Source organism: Plodia interpunctella, chromosome 25 (genome assembly GCF_027563975.2).
Source record: "Plodia interpunctella isolate USDA-ARS_2022_Savannah chromosome 25, ilPloInte3.2, whole genome shotgun sequence".
NCBI lineage: Eukaryota > Metazoa > Arthropoda > Insecta > Lepidoptera > Pyralidae > Plodia > Plodia interpunctella.
The window spans coordinates 5,608,382-5,625,283 of NC_071318.1; the positions used below are offsets into that span (position 1 = coordinate 5,608,382).

General features: G+C 35.4%; 3 protein-coding genes across 4 annotated transcripts in view; 2 read left to right on the forward strand and 1 right to left on the reverse strand.

Annotated features, from left to right (window-relative positions):
• Positions 1-579: 579 nt before the first annotated feature.
• Positions 580-5,303, forward strand: LOC128680861 (chitin deacetylase 8-like). Its single transcript, XM_053764328.1, has 6 exons — positions 580-750; positions 2,021-2,333; positions 2,762-3,029; positions 3,722-3,908; positions 4,690-4,824; positions 5,169-5,303. The coding sequence occupies exons 1-6, from the start codon at positions 598-600 to the stop codon at positions 5,241-5,243; spliced, it is 1,131 nt and encodes a 376-aa protein (XP_053620303.1). The 5' UTR covers positions 580-597; the 3' UTR covers positions 5,244-5,303.
• Positions 5,304-6,290: 987 nt separating this feature from the next.
• On the forward strand, positions 6,291-12,242 carry LOC128680738 (chitin deacetylase 8-like). The gene is made up of 6 exons (XM_053764094.2): positions 6,291-6,486; positions 7,699-8,011; positions 9,874-10,141; positions 10,539-10,725; positions 10,921-11,055; positions 12,023-12,242. The coding sequence occupies exons 1-6, from the start codon at positions 6,322-6,324 to the stop codon at positions 12,095-12,097; spliced, it is 1,143 nt and encodes a 380-aa protein (XP_053620069.1). The 5' UTR covers positions 6,291-6,321; the 3' UTR covers positions 12,098-12,242.
• Positions 12,243-12,877: 635 nt separating this feature from the next.
• The window catches only part of LOC128680739 (protein Wnt-1-like), a 72,794-nt gene continuing 68,769 nt past the window's right edge, over positions 12,878-16,902 (reverse strand). For both annotated transcript variants that reach the window (XM_053764096.1, XM_053764095.2), the window contains exons 8-9: positions 16,660-16,787; positions 12,878-16,245 (exon numbers count right to left, since the gene is read on the reverse strand). In XM_053764096.1, coding sequence (XP_053620071.1) covers positions 16,044-16,245; positions 16,660-16,787 — 330 coding nt within the window. In that variant the 3' untranslated portion in view covers positions 12,878-16,043. The remainder of the gene's footprint in view (positions 16,246-16,659; positions 16,788-16,902) is intronic.

Here is a 16,902-nt window from a genome sequence, read left to right on the forward strand (position 1 = left end):
TTGCGGGAAACGACATGGGATCATTTGCAAGAAACACGACTGTACAAATTTCCGAACGAGACACGAAGGGAAAATCGTAGCGGGAAACGGGGAATAACTAAAGATGACAAAATACGAATTTGAATCATAGTAATAAATAATATTTACCAGTCTTAGAATACGCGATAAAAGAATAACTGAAATTTTAATTCGATTCCTTTTAAGAACTGAAATTCACGCGTGCAAAGCCCCGGGCAAACGCTAGTATATTATAAAACAACTGCCGCGTCTGTCTATTCGCCATAAACTCAAACTCAAAAACTACTGATTTTCATGCGGTTTTCAACGATAAATAACGTGATTCCTGAGGAAGGTTTAGGTTGTGATCTCCTTTACTCTCAAAGTACCACTTTTCTTGACTGCTAATGCCCATTTCAAGAAAATTTGCACGAAAATCAATTCGCAAACAGAAGATCTAGACCTAGAATGATAATTATAATACCTAAAAACCAATCACCGACGATAAACTGGATTATAACCCAAAATGTTTTTGATAAACGTTTACCGATTGACTTATATAACGAAATTCACTTGCTGTTGACATTATTGTGCAACAAAATGAGGGGTGTAGTAGTGTTTTGTTTTTTATTTGCTCTAGCGGTTGCGCAAGAGTTGGCAGAACCGTGTGATGAAGAGGCGTGTCAACTGCCAAATTGTAGATGCTCAAATACTAATATACCTGGAGGTCTGGCTGCTAGGGATACGCCTCAGGTATGTTGTCTACAAGAACATTATTTTTAGATATCACTAGATATTACTAGTGTCGAAGGGATGGCTGACGATAGACAGTTAGATATAGAAGTCACTCTAATATTTACTATTTATGATGAATAAGTCAAATTAGGTTCAAAAATTGTTCTCAAATTTAGTGAAAATATTGCGATATTTGTTCTTTTTTTATCAACTTCTTTTGAAACTACTAATTTTTGTGAAAAATTCAAAATTTACACCCTTTTTTATATGAAGCTCGGAAATTGTGAATAATAGAAACTCGTAGAAGTAATGGTTTAGGGATCGTTGCAATAGCTATGATAATGTCACGAATGAATTTAGCTCAAGTAAATAAGTAAATGTAAATTTTTATTCATTGATAATTTAAAAATGGTAGACATTTTTATGAAAAATCAGGGAGACAAACAAAATATAAAGGTATCAAAAGAATAAATTGAAAGAAATAATATTAAGAAACTGGTATTATAGTTATTTGTGTGTCAATACGATGTGGTGCATATAGTGTAAGTAGGCGATATCGATTAGTTTTGATTTTATTTCAATGATATCTGCTTGTGACGTTGCACTGACTAATTGTATACTGATAAGATTTCAATACTGTACATTTCAATCGTTCAAAGATATTAGTATATCTTATATAATATATAAGTAAACTGAAAGCTAGTGCTTTCAGTTTACTTAAACAATGCTTATTTAATGTATTAGAACCCAATTAAGATTCAATGATTGATGATATTCATAATTTTCTATTAGGAAATGGATTCAACCACATTGTAAACCATTTTTGGACTGATAAAAACAATTATTTCTGAAACAGAAACAAATAGATACGTTACAAAAGTGATTCTAATATGAGAAGAAAGTATACGAACATACGAGTATCTAACTGATAACTATAATACGTCATCATTCTGCTTAGAACCAAGTCAATAAGGTAGATACGGAGCGTTTAGACGAGTTCAAAAATGTGGAACTTTATTTCTGCCATATCTTTAAAAGCATTGTCATTATCAAAATTTATTTCAACATTTTTTATTAGTGTTTCTAATAATATAAGCCTTCGAATAGTCACCAAAAACAAAATTAGTCATTATACCCTATTATCTCAACCAATCTGTATCTTACAGGCGAAAAAAAACATACTAAATTGGTATTACTTAATTCGTTGGCTCAGCTACCCAAAATAATTTTCCATTTCTAAATTAGCATTATCAAATAAATCTCGTTTATCTTCATATTTATCTTCCAGTTCGTCATCCTAACCTTCGACGATGCTGTCAACAACATCAATATAGAAACCTACAGGGATATCATTTATAACCGCCGGAACACCAACAACTGTACAGCTGGTGCCACATTCTACGTCAACCATGAGTACACCGACTACCAACGCGTCAACGAATTGTACAATCAAGGCTACGAAATCGCTCTTCATTCGATCTCCCATGTCACCAATCAGACGTATTGGGCTGAAGCGACTTATGAAGATATGGCGCTGGAGTTCGGAGAACAGGTTGAACAGATGGCTCACTTTGCTAACATCCCTGCCGACAGTGTAAAGGGTGCGTATTTTTGTTCTGATAAAATCGTGTGAGGCACAGAAAGCTTCGTCAATGAGGATGTTTAATTAAACATATTTTACTAATTATGAAAAATGACGATAGTTCGACGTCACATATGATTAGGTACCATGATTGAATGACAATTCATTTATATTCATGACATTAATATATGTGACTTACTTAATTATATTTGTAACAACTATGGAATTAGTAGGTAGGTACTGTACGAAGTACTTAACTAAATCCATGGTAACAACATAGTCATATGCACCTTATCAGGCGTTGCGATAGGCGAGCGGGAGATAGACAGTATTTTCATTATTTGATCATAATTTTTATCATGTATATATGATACTAAAAAGAACATATACATAAAAGCCACCTCTAATAAAAAAAAAAATAATTATTAAAAACCATTTTCCAACTAGGTATTCGGATCCCATTCCTTCAAATGACTGGCAACGCCAGTTTCCAAGTGATGGCCGACTACAACCTCGAATACGACTGCTCCTGGCCTACTGTTGCCAGCATCAACCCAGGATTATGGCCTTACACCTTGGACTATGCTTCGACTCAGGACTGCGTCATTCCTCCTTGTCCAACTGCTTCTATCCCTGGAGTTTGGGTGTTGCCTATGGTAACCTGGAGGGATCTCAACAATAACCCTTGCTCTATGGTTGACAGCTGTTTAGGAATGTGAGTATTTTGAGTAGCTTTACTCTCTAATACTCCTGGCCAATTTTCACTAACATCAGCTGCAATATAATGTTATTCCCTGGAATATGCTTCCACTTAAGAATATTTTGTTTCTCCTTTAACAACTGCTTTGATTCCTGGAGTATGGACCTGGTATGGGTTTCTTAGAGAGATCTGATCTATATCTATAACCCTTGTTTAAAAGTTATGTGTCTAAATTGCTTTTGGGCCATCGAGACATTGGACATCAAGCTTTAACGTTTACCTTACCTTTTACTTTCGGTTTTTTCGGTCCTACTACAGTTTTTGCACACACACACATACCCACAATCATAGCATAACATAATTTAACGCCGGACCTGTTAAAATTATTTCTGGGAAAAATAGAAGCAGTGGTGGTGTAATGGTTAAGATCTATAAGGCCTGTGGATCGAAGGTCTTAGGTTCGTGCTCATCCTACTCGTGCCATTTGAGTTTGTATACCAATCTAACTAATTTCAATCACTAACTAGTTCGCTAGCGTGTGTAGCGACTACATGCCACTAGATGGCGGTATGTAGTTGTAAAACTCATGTGTTGTGTGTGTGTAAAAATCGTGTGTTAGATGCCTTTAGATGACTCGAACATAATCGATGATCGATCGATCGATCGAAATTATGGGAAAAAACTTGTTCATATTTTAATATTTCCAGTCCGAGCACCGAAGACGAATGGTACCAATTCATATTGGAAAATTTCGAGCGCCACTACTTGGGCAACCGCGCACCGTTCGGCTTCTACATCCATGAGTGGTACATCAGGGATGACGTCAACCCCCACGTCCGTAGGGCTTTGAGAAGGTTCTTGGACTTGATCAACAACCTCTATGACGTCTTCATGGTTAGAAGAAATTTTAAACTTGTTTCTCAATATGCTTGATGCTTTTTAATTGACTTTGACGACCTCAGTGGCGCAGTGGTAAAGTGCTTGCCTCTGAACCGAGAGGTCCCGGGTTCGATCCCCGGTCGGGTCATGATGGAAAATGATCTTTTTCTGATTGGCCCGGGTCTTGGATGTTTATCTATATATGTATATATTATAAAATATAGTATCGTTGAGTTAGTATCCCATAACACAAGTCTAGAACTTACTTTGGGGCTAGCTCAATCTGTGTAATTTGTCCTAATATATTTATTTATATTTAATATACCTTTACTCGATCGTATACATGTCAAATTTTTTTGCATGTTACTCAACCTAAAAAAATATTAGTACCACTGTTATTATTTTTTATTTAAGCAGACATTAGACTTAGGTACGTTGAATTTAAAATTAAATAGTGTTTTTCAAAATGCTACATATCTAGTGGCATTTTGGAACGACCGCTGCTGAGAAGAAACGCAAAAAGATAATTATTTAAACAGTGTTGGTCCCTATCCTGCCAGAAGTTTGTATAGTGTTCCGAAATGCTTGTAGTGTTTAGCTGAAATATTGACTTGGCTATAGGTATTTTGTATATTGTCGTATCGGGAGCTGAAATCGATGGCTGAGCACAAAATAAGATCGAAAATGTTTCACCGACAAGAACAAAGTTACTAAATTAATTGATGATGATGATATAAGTATTTTGTAACATCCTGTATTAAAAAAAAAACTTACTAATTCAAACTGATGTTTTCAGGTTAACTCCAAACAGGTCATCGACTGGGTGAAGAACCCTGTCCCCCTAAATGAGTACATCCAACAGCCTTGCAGAACATTCACTCCGACCTTCTGCTCACCAGCCACTTGTCCAGTCGCCGCTGCACATAACTTGGTAATTAAAACATACCACCAAAACTTACAAATGTTAACAATAAAAAATATATAATTCTGGGAGATAAATAGACAATACAAAACAAGTTACACACCACGGTTATATCGCGGGTCTGATGGATATAAAACACGGAAACGGGCACATCACACCTAGAACCGCAGACAAATATTTGTCATGCTGGGAATCGAACCCATTTGTCTGCGTATCATTTTACAATACAAATAACTAAGACCGCTGAAGAACGACGAACGCTCGTTGCGTCGAATGCTCGTAACGAAGAACGCTGTTAAACACTGAATTGACAAATCAGCTGAACTTTCACACGTTTTTCTTTTTTTTTTCAGAACGTTTACTGGATGTCTATCTGCAACGTTTGCCCACGAGTGTACCCATGGCTGGGTAACCCCCTCGGGCAATAAGTTTACAATGTAATTTTTTTTGGTACATCTTTTTAATAAATAATTTATTACACAATCAAATTTTCTTTTTCATTTCAAATCATACTAAATATAAAATGGCAAAAACCCGAGTACACTTGGTTTTTTTTTGCTTTAAAGTTGTCCTCAAATGACTTAAAAGTAAAAAAAAAATACTTCTAAATGACTAGATGTTGTCCGGGGTTTCGCTCCCGTGGGAATTTTGAGATAAAATATAGCCTATAGTAATCATAGATACTAAAACTTTCTAATGGTGAAAGATTTTTTGAAATCGGTTCGGTAGTTTCGGAGATTATCCGCCTCAAACATACACAAAGTCACAAACGCTTACCTCTTTATAATAATAGTATATAATGGCGAAAATAATGCTTAAAGCATCTCCCAGCTAACCATTAGGTCACAACAAAATAATTGTGCAAAAAATGTGATACTGATTCAAAATGAAAATGGTTACACCAAGAAATTATCATACTAATGTTATAAATATGAAAGCTCGACGCTCAATGGCTGAGGAAGTAACCGGTAAAGCGCTCAGATGAGGTACGGATTATAAATGCGAAATAATTATATAACGACTAAATCGGTGAGGCGACTTTGATAAAATTTGGAATAGATTGCAGACTTTTCCGACTCTGGGCCAAACTTAAACTGCCGCAGGCGAATCTATAAGTTAATTTCATTTTAAATTGCAGATAAACATTTTATTATGACCGTCCAAGGTTTTAAGTCAATAGTTGTAATAGTAGTTCAAAGAGTTTAAAATGAATATCTACATTTGACTAGTTTGAATGGAAAAACCCCCCTACCGGATGCATCAATCACTTTGTGTTTCCAAAACATATTTGCAACTGATTATAAGACCGTATTTTTCATTAACAGCCCTCGATTAGAATCATAATTTGTAAATTCTTAGTATTTGAAGATATTTTCAAATTTAATTCATTAAATTAATGATAAGATAAAGAGATTTCCTACAGATACAATATGTGGTGATAGTGTTTGTCTATAAATACAAGTTTATTCAGATAGTTTTATTAGTTTGTGATAGAAATTAGCTACAATGAAGGGAGCAGTACTATTAACTTTGCTCCTTGCAGCATATACATCTGGTGAAGATGAACTGCAACTAGCAGATGTTTGTGACCCGGAAGCCTGTAAATTACCAGATTGCAGGTGCTCCAATACTGAGATTCCTGGAGGTTTAGAAGCTAGAGATACTCCACAGGTTAGTGTTTTGTTTTCTATATATCTATAGGTAGTTGTAACAGTCACGTCAGCTACCTTTAGGTGACGAATAATATTAATAGCAATTGCAATTTAACAAAGAATAAAACACATTTCCACTCCGCTTGTGTAAATTCTTACAAAATTCAATTTGTTTTTCGTCAAAATCACGATTCGCAGAAACAACTCATCAAATTTTAGCTACACTAGCATTTCTGCACTGTTTAAAATAATTCGAAAGTAACTCATTTAATAATATTGGTCCCTATCATATTTATTTTATCTATGGTCCCTATCATGCCAAAGATCTATCTTTCTCTTGAAAAAGAAGGAAGCACCTACATTAGCATATATTATTTTGTGATATTAGATTGTTAGTTTCAGCAATTTTTCTTAAAAACTCCACGAATATATTGAATTTTTCCATTATTTGTTTTGAATAAGTATAAGTTAAAACTTTGTACGTTGGTAGCAACCATAATTGTAGGACAAATATTTCTTAGTGATTGATAAAAATAAAAAGTTAGATAAAACAAAAACTACTTATCAAAAGATAACTGGTAATTACGGATTTAGAAGCATTTAAGCATTCTAATACAAAATTAAGATAAACAAATTGTTGGCATGATTCTTTACGATCAATCATTTCGTTTTTCGATGAAACTTACACCGAAAACCTATACGACTTCTTAGTTATAAACGGTATGTGGTGCCGCCCTAGAAAAGGACCTAGAATAGAATATCCTCCCATGTTTTTTGTTTAAAGTAACTAAGGAATATAAAGCCTTGAAAGATGACAAACAACAACAGCAGTTTCAAAAAGGTTTGATATCAAGCTGGTACGGGCATATTTTAAGAAGAGATGAAAATCACGTCACTCAAAGGGCGTTAAAGATGGAAGTAAAGGGTTCCAGGAATAGAGGAAGAACTAAGAAGAAATGGATGGAGTGTGTCAAGAATAGTATGAACAGGAAAGGAGTATCAATGGATATGGCAAAAGACAGAACAAAATGGAAGGAACTTACATACTGTGCCCACCCCACATGCCACATGAGTGGGATAAGGTCAAGAAGAAGAAGATCAAGCTGGCTTTACGATGCACGCGAGATATTTGGAATTGGCTTAATATTTTGTCGATAGAAATAATTATAATAATGTCAATTCCCTAATAATCATAAGAATATATATTTACATAATTATATTCTGATTCCAGTTTGTCCTCTTAACCTTCGACGATGCTGTCAACATCATCAACGTAGAGACCTACAGAAACACCATCTACAGCCGTAGGAATAAGAACAGCTGTCCAGCTGGAGTCACTTTCTACATCAACCATGAGTACACTGACTACCAAATCGTCAACGAACTGTATAACCAAGGGTTTGAAATCGCCCTGCACTCTGTTACACACCAGACCAATCAGACTTATTGGCAAGAGGCGACGTACGATGACATGGCTAGAGAATTCGGTGACCAGATCATCCAAATGTCACATTTTGCTAATATTCCTTCTGATGCTATCAAAGGTTGGTATAACAAAATGCATTGATATATTTATTTCGTTATATTACTCATGTATGGCCCTTCTGGCATAATAGGGACCAACACTGTTTGAATGAGTTTCTTTCGGCATTTTTTCTCAGCAGTGGTCGTTCCGAAATGCTAGTAGTTTGTAGCTTCGGTAAATATCATTTAATTTAGAATATGACGTGAAAAAGTGCCTGTGAATGCCTAAATTCTGAATAAATGATTTGATTTTGATTTTATATAGAAAATTAAGCGCATGTGGTCCGAGTGCCCACTTGAAATCCTACTAAAATATGCTTGAGATTTAATGAACATTCCAAAAGAATTGTGAAATATAACTGTAACACAGATTAAATAATACCCCAGTACCCAAAGTAAGTTCGAGACTTATGTTATGGGATACTAACTCAACGATACTATATTTTATAACAAATACATATATAGATAAACATCCAAGACCCGGGCCAATCAGAAAAAGATCATTTTCCATCATGACCCGACTGGGGATCGAACCCGGGACCTCTCGGTTCAGTGGCAAGAACAGCCATAATATAGCCTATAGAAATCTTGGATAATTTACCTTTCTAATGGTGAAAGAATTTTTGAAATCGGTTCGGTAATTTCAGAGATTACCTACCCGCCTCAAACATACAAACTCACAAACGCTTACCTCTTTATAACAATAGAATAAATTATATTTTCTGTCATTGTAGAAACACCAATATTATCAAGTTCTAAATTATATCTATACTTTAATGCACATCTTAAAATGTCATTGATATTCTCTTCTAGTCAAATCTTAGGACCAAACAGAAAATTGCAAAAACTTCATAAAAAAAATAAAACAAAATGATAAATACAAGTAAAATGTAACTTAAATACTCGTAAATAGCTTATAATAAATGACTCACTATCTTATCTATGTCTATCAATCAAAATCAGCTCAGCGACAGCCATCTCTGGCTAAAGTCGTCACCAGAGAGCGAAGTACGGATTGTGATACCGATGCATTTCACTTCTCACTGTCGAATCCGAACCAATCACGTTGCGTCGTTGCGTCACAATGGCGCATTGTGATTGGTTAGCTGCGTCTCACTGCGAGTCGACTCGATGATGGTGAGAAGTGAATTGCAAACCCGCACTTCGCCCTCAGTTTTCAGTTCTAGCATTTTTTTTATTGATATTCGGATCTTAAATAACGTTTTCCATCTAAAAATGTTACTTCTTTAGATATTAAAAAAGGAAATCGGCACACTATAAACTCAAAAAGCACCGAATGGATTTTTATACGGTTTTTTACCAATATTTATTTATTTTTATTTTTTTTTAATTATTGCACAACTTACAAAAAAATATGATGGACTTTAATGCCATATGCCATTCTCTGCTGTCAATTATTAGACCAAATAGATTGTTAAGATATAATAGGAGTGTGAGGAAGATTTAGGTACTACATACCTATATATTTACCAAAGGGAAGCCGCCTGTATTTTAAGTAAGTTTTACTTACTTAAAATACAGGGCTGCTGGTATTGAACGCATAACCTTCCAAAGACGCAGAAGGTACATAAAGACTAACATCTTTTGTTCTACGACTTTTAAATACAATTTTTTTTTTTTAATTTTAATGTCGTTTCTATAAAACGTTTAACGCTACTGTACTGTCTCGTGTTGCTTGGCTATTACATAGAATTAAGATGTGTAGAATCGCAAATAAGATTGTTATTTTTTTATTTGAAAAAAGAAACTACGAATCACGAAAAGTCGTAGAATAAAAGTTGCTTGTTTTAATGTGCCCAAGTAGTCTTTAGGAGGTATTGCGTTTGATACCAGTAACCCTGTATATTCATTACATTCCCAGGAGTACGCATCCCGTTCCTCCAAATGACAGGAAACGCCAGTTTCCAAGTCATGGCTGACTTCAACTTGGAGTACGATTGCACCTGGCCTACCGTCTCCCACATCAACCCTGGTCTCTGGCCGTACACCCTGGACTATGCTTCCATCCAGGATTGCGTCGTTCCCCCGTGCCCTACGGCTTCCATCCCCGGACCTTGGGTGCTGCCTATGGTCACGTGGAGGGACTTGAATGGAACTCCTTGCTCTATGGTGGACAGCTGTTCAGCAGTGTAAGTATTTCTTCTATTATTATTATCATGTTAATCAGGTAAAAGTTTAAAGAAAACTTACATTCGGTCTTTGATGAATAATTGTGCAATAATTGGACTTTCGTTGCTATACGCCTCATTGGCCAAGATTTGGCTGTTTTCATATCAACATATCTGACGTCAACCCTCTTCGGGAATGTTGCGTCTCAGATGTTAAATCTTTTATCTCTTAATGACTTTTATCTACCATGAAGTAAGTGTTTCATAAACATACTAGCCGCCCGTGCCTTCCTCAGGAATTACACCATCTATTGGTGAAAACCGCATGAAAATCCGTGCAGTAGTTTTTGAGTTTATCGGGAACAGACCGACAGAGGACTTTAATTTGTAATATGTAAGGAAAAATATAACTTTTCAGGCCCAGTACAGAGGAAGAATGGTTCCAATTCATCCTTGCCAACTTCGAGCGGCACTATATGGGTAACCGAGCCCCGTTCGGCTTCTATATCCATGAGTGGTACATCAGTGACAACGTTAACCCTCAGGTCCGTAGGGCTTTAGTCAGATTCTTGGATTTGATCAACAATCTCAATGATGTCTTCATGGTGAGTTAAAAATATAATTATCTTTTGCTGTAAAGATTCTTAGCATGTTATAAATTGATAAATAATATTAGTCGTATTTCTTAAACTAGATGGAATAATTCTGGAATCGAGCGGGAATCGAACCCAAGCCCCTGTCTATCCGGGCACTGCCCCGGACATTATTATTTACATTTACAACAAATAAATAAATTCCAGGTCAACTCCAAGGAAGTGATTGATTGGGTTAAGAACCCTGTACCACTCGACGAGTACGTACAGAAGCCATGTGCCACTCACATTCCCACCTTCTGCCCGCCCGCTTCTTGCCCCGTTGTCTCTGAACACAATCAGGTAATTTTAGAGATACATGAACACATTATTGCACCATTTATAGAGGAATCATAAGTTATATTAGGTATTCAAACATATGGTGCGACGACAAACGAAGCGGTGGTGGTGTAATGGTTAAGACGCCCGCATGTGGATCGAAAGGTCCCAGATTCGAATCCTACTCGTGCCACATTAGTTTGTATACCAATCTGACTCATGGATTGTAGTTTTCGTCGTCCACCACTAGCTTCAGGTGAAGGAAAACATCGTGGGGAAACCTGCACACTGGTTGATTCTTATTAACTTGTGTGTGAAATGGAGAAGGCAATGGCAAACCACTCCATTAATAATGCCAAGAAAGTTGTTGTGTGTGTTTCATTCTACGTAATTATCACGACCCTCAGCCATGAGGAATACGACTATTAAGAGATTCAAACATAAGTGAGCGTAAAAGGCGGACTTATCGCAAAATTTATTTCTTCCAGCCAACATTTGGGTGGAATGAAAATGAAGTGAACTAAGAAGGTGCACTAAACTTAATTTCAATGATTTCTCTTTTTCTACTTTCTACATTTTCAACCTTATTGGACGTCCTCCGTGCTGGAGTTTCTGGGTTTGATTCCCAGCGTAGGCAATTCGTACTTGTGATTTGTCTACAGTACGGTGCCGTGCTGCCATTTTCTTAACACAAAAAGCAAAAACTGGAATGGTAGTCCATTGGAACAAATTAAAACTTTAGCTTATCTTCTGACTCCATTTGCTCGATGTAATCGATTCTCTTTCACGTCCTCACGTATTCTCGCCTGAATTCTAATAAGTCGGCTGTAATTTCACCGGCCACCTGCTTAATATATCAACATTTTAGCGGTCGCTCGACGAAACACAAAATTAATTAATTGTTTTAATTTCCAGAGCATTTGTGTCCAAGAATGTGTCAATGTTAAATTTTTATACTTGAAATAACGGTAATATTTGTCTTTGATTTCAGAACACTTACTGGATGTCCATCTGCAACGTTTGTCCTCAAACCTACCCTTGGCTGGGGAATCCCCTTGGACTTTAACCCACTTGAACTCTTTTTTTTATAACTGTAACAATAGATAATATCTCAACGTCGTCAATGTGATCTTTATTTATAATAGGCAAAACTCAATCTAAAACTAATTGTGTATTAAAAGCGAAACAATTAAAAACTGGATAAATACAAACATTTGTTTTGATCGTACTGGCCGAATTTCTTCCTTGAATAGCCATGGATATGGAAATCCTTAAAAGGCCGTACGTTACTAATGTCCACGTGTGGACGCAAAACGTGTAGAATAGGCATGTTTATATTAATGAACGCGATTAGAGCCGAACTCAAATGTTGTGCTAACTGAAGCTAAGATTCTGACAGGCAATATAATTTCGTTTGTCAAAGAATCTGAAATTCTATTGACTTCGGCTGCATAGTACGCCAAAAACTTACCGAATGATTTGATCAGCTCATAGTAAATAAATATATATATATTAGTACAAATCACACAGATTGAGCTAGCCCGATGTAAGTTTTAGACTTGTGTTATGGGATACTAACTCAACGATACTATATTTTATAACATATACATATATATAGATAAACATCCAAGACCCGGGCCAATCAGAAAAATATCATTTTCCATCATGACTCGACCGGGGATCGAACCCGGGACCTCTCGGTTCAGAGGCAAGCACTTTACCACTGCGCCACCGAGGTCGTCAAAATCCATCCGTTTTGAGTCCATTATTCTAAAACTAAAAAATCTGTGGATTTTGAAGTCGTATTAGAACTAGACTTAATGAAATAAAATTAAAAAAAAAAACATAAGTTTCAATACATTTATTTTACCCCATTTACATCAAGTAGTAATTTCGTATTCAAATGGTAAATACTAAGTCTTTGCATTGACTCCGTTACAATGTTATCCTACAGTTTACAACGATTAAGTACTATAGCGTGTATTGGTTCACATACATCTAAAACTGGTTCTGTAGGTCTTTCAGATATAGTATTATCAGCCAAAGATAAAGAAACTTAAAGGCAATAAGCTAGCTAGAACACATGAGATAGAACTGTTTAGTACGCTCACTCGGCGTATCGGATTGGCTTTCCTTGTAAAAGCCTGCTTCGTTCGTTCCTCTGCGTGTAGTAATATTCGCTTCTCTTTCTTGCTGGAATGAAATAGAAGATATAACAATGTCTATAGCTTTCTCTGTCTACAATATTTTAAAGATATGCGACTCTTTATTTAGGCATTGTTTCAAGAATGATTTAATTCTTCTCTATCTAAATCAGTAATATTATTATCTTAATAGGTCTATGAACGTGACATTTCCAGAAAAAAGTTATTATCCGGAGGGCAGTCGCTTACGATGTGCTTGTGCACATCTATATCCCACCGGACGGTACATTTGGTAATGGAACGTCCCAAATGTGTATTTTTGACATTTGGTATAGTTTTCTCACGTTAAGCTTGAGGTTAAGTTAACCTGCGCAGACAAATGCAAAGTACGCCATTTTGTCAAAACGTCCGCCACGCGCAGATAAAGTTTAAGTCAAAGTCGACTGGTGTAACTCACGCTTAAACTGTTGGACATTTCGTGGAGTATTTGATTTTATGTTTAATTATATTTATTTTATAAAATCTTACAAATCTAATTATCCAAAATGCGACGGAGAAACAACATTGAGACACGAATACAAAAATTATTTTACATCATTAAGGAGTATTTACAATTGTCACTACTAAAATAGTTAAAACTATACGAACATATCGAGTAGTACCTAGAAGTTAAAGGAATAACGCTATCACAATATCCAATAGAATAAATTACTTAAATTTAAAAACTACGCAATTTATTTACAACACTATTTAAAAGATAGAAGCATTATTACCTTTTCGAATCTCATGCCGGCTATACACCATCAAACAGTTCAGCAGGCAAATTGACAAATTCAGCGTACATTGCTGCTTTTTCATTAGGGTAAATGAAAGTTCTCATACAAACTATACGCAATGTCACTTCATGCATCTGTCCGTGTTACAATGCAGCCGGCATTAGACTGTAATAACAAATGAATTCTAGATGAGGTAGAAAACAAATTTTTATGACACTAACAGATACAATAACAGTATCAGGTTTTAATCCCTTACGGGGAAGACAGAGTCGAGCCCGCTAAACGTGGCCTTTGATTTTTGCGACTAAATTTTAAGTACTTAGAAATTATTTACAATATTAATTAGTAATGCAATATGTCTAATTATATAAATTTTAAAACTATAATAACTTATCTAATAACAAAAGTAATATTTACACATTTGTACATTGAAAACAAAATAAAAATAAGTTAGTAATACTGTGTAAATATTCTTAAAGCTTTATCAGAAAATAAATTTTTCGTAATACTACAACTAAATCAGTCTGTTAAAAGGGAAATTATAGACAATAAAAATAATGATGAAATTGAAAATTTAAACACATTATATTTAAGGAAAACAATTACAATAACATATTAATTTTAGAAGAACACAAGTAATGGCTCATTTAATATAATAAATTTATTGGCAAGAGTCCATTTAAAACATGAATTAATGCAATAAAAGCCACAAAATAAAACGGAGTTATCATAAGCCTTAATGTAATTGTTTTCATACTATCTTCTGCATCATTGACATAAAAAAATTTAACGGTAACCTCATTGATGTTAAAACAAAACTCATGAATACACAAATGAAATTCAAACCGGTTTAATACCAGTAAATTTTGCAATGAAACATTTTAACGATCACTTGGACTATTAAAAGGAAATAAAAACTGAAGCAAATGTGAATACAGATATAGAAGAAGCTATCTTCCCAATCCAATCCCATACATTTGATATTAAATATGACATCGACACAGACAAAATTGAAGTTCTAGTAAAATACATAGTAGTCTATTTACAACAGCAAAAGTATCATTGGAAAAAGATATCAGAATGTTATAAAATGTGTAAAGAAACAAAGTAAAGATCTCAGTGTAGGCGAATGGAATCAATGGTCTTTGAGAGACTTCGAAGAGTTACAAAGTTGATATAAAAACGAATGAACATCAATGCACATTTAAGCAAAAAACTCGCAGTAACACGTTAGAGTGAAATAAATACAGAAATAAATCAAGATCTAACAGGGAATAAGACTATCTTTGTAATAGCAGTAATATTTACGATGATGTCTGCTTTTGTTAACAAGACCTGAAAATATAAGTAATTAATAAAACAATCAAAATAAACTGCAAGCAAGATGACCTCTTTTATACCGGTAGATGTCGACAGCAAACTTGACAAATCAAACGACAACACCAAACAAACAGTATCAAACAAATAAAAAAAAGATAAACAAGACATGATCCCTGATCCGTGTCTGTTACACGTGATTCTAGTATTAATAGCCATATTTCAAGTTCTTATTGAAGACAAGGTCGTCTTTTATACACCAGTTAAATTTACGATGGACATTAATCAGGACATAAAATGAAAGTCTACGAAACAATTTAATATCTGATTGTAGAAACATTGGTCTTTCTAATGCCAGCAGATCTCATTATATTCCTGGCTTTAACAAACTTACAATTGCACTATGTTTTGGTACACTTGATTACAAAGTAGTGAAATGAAATATAAAGAAAATACATCTGACAGCAGACACGTTACGTCTACTGCTACTGAGCCAAGGCTCAGTACCTATCTCCGTCTCGCCAGCAACATACACCAAAGATCTAAACAAAATCCAAAGAGAATCCAAAGAAGTTCTTCACACACCAGGAAATATCGCAATGCACCTTACAGCACCACACTTTCACACTCTTCGCACTTTCTAATTCTCATTCGGCATCTGAAAGAAATCAATACCGCAACAACCAAAGATCTATTTGAAGACATTTAAGCGTTTGCGTTTAAGACTGGCATTGATCTGAATAAACAGAACTAAAATTACAAAACAAATGAAGATCTAATTGCAGACGTGGTGGTCCCTTTTGTACCGGCAGATCTCGCAATGTACCTTACAGCACCAGACGAATTTACAGTTACACTTTTCCTCGTGATCCCTGACTCTGGTCTGGTAGCCGCGGCCGCAACAGAGAAGTCTGCAGCCGTCGAGACCGGCCGATGTCCTGTTGCAGGTGCGGCCTCGCGTGCCGAGGATTCCTAACCTGAAAATTTTAAATGTATTGCTCATAGAGGCTCGTGGACATAACGTGAAATAAATCACAACAACTTTCTTGGCACTATTACGACGTGGTTTCATTTCACACACATGTTAATAATCAACCAGTGTGCAGGTCTCACCATGATGATTTCCTTCACCGGAAGCAAGTGGTGGTGTATGAAAACTACTATATATGAATCAGATTGGTATACGAACTCATGTGGCACGAGTTGGATTCGAAACTGAGACCTATCGACCCACAGACATTCTTAACCATTACACCACCACCGCTGATAATAACACGGTATAAATGTATTGTAATATAAATAGGTGAACAAGAAAAATTATGTAGTTGTATACGAGTGTAGGAACAAAATTTTTATTTTTCCTAGAATTTTAATCCAAATCCAGTACTCACTCATCGTTGGGTTCACAATAATCGGGTGAGTCTTCTAAATATACCAAGTCAGTTTTGTTCGGTTTCTTCATGTCAGGATGCAGTGGTCGGAGTTTTCTAATGCTCTTCCCCCGTTTCCTTTCTACCACCTGAAAATTGAATCAATGGAAAATTTAAAAAAAAACTTAACTTATTTTATTTCAATTTAGCTTTTTTTATGTTCTAAATCTGGGAAGCTATCATAAGGACATAATAGACAGAATA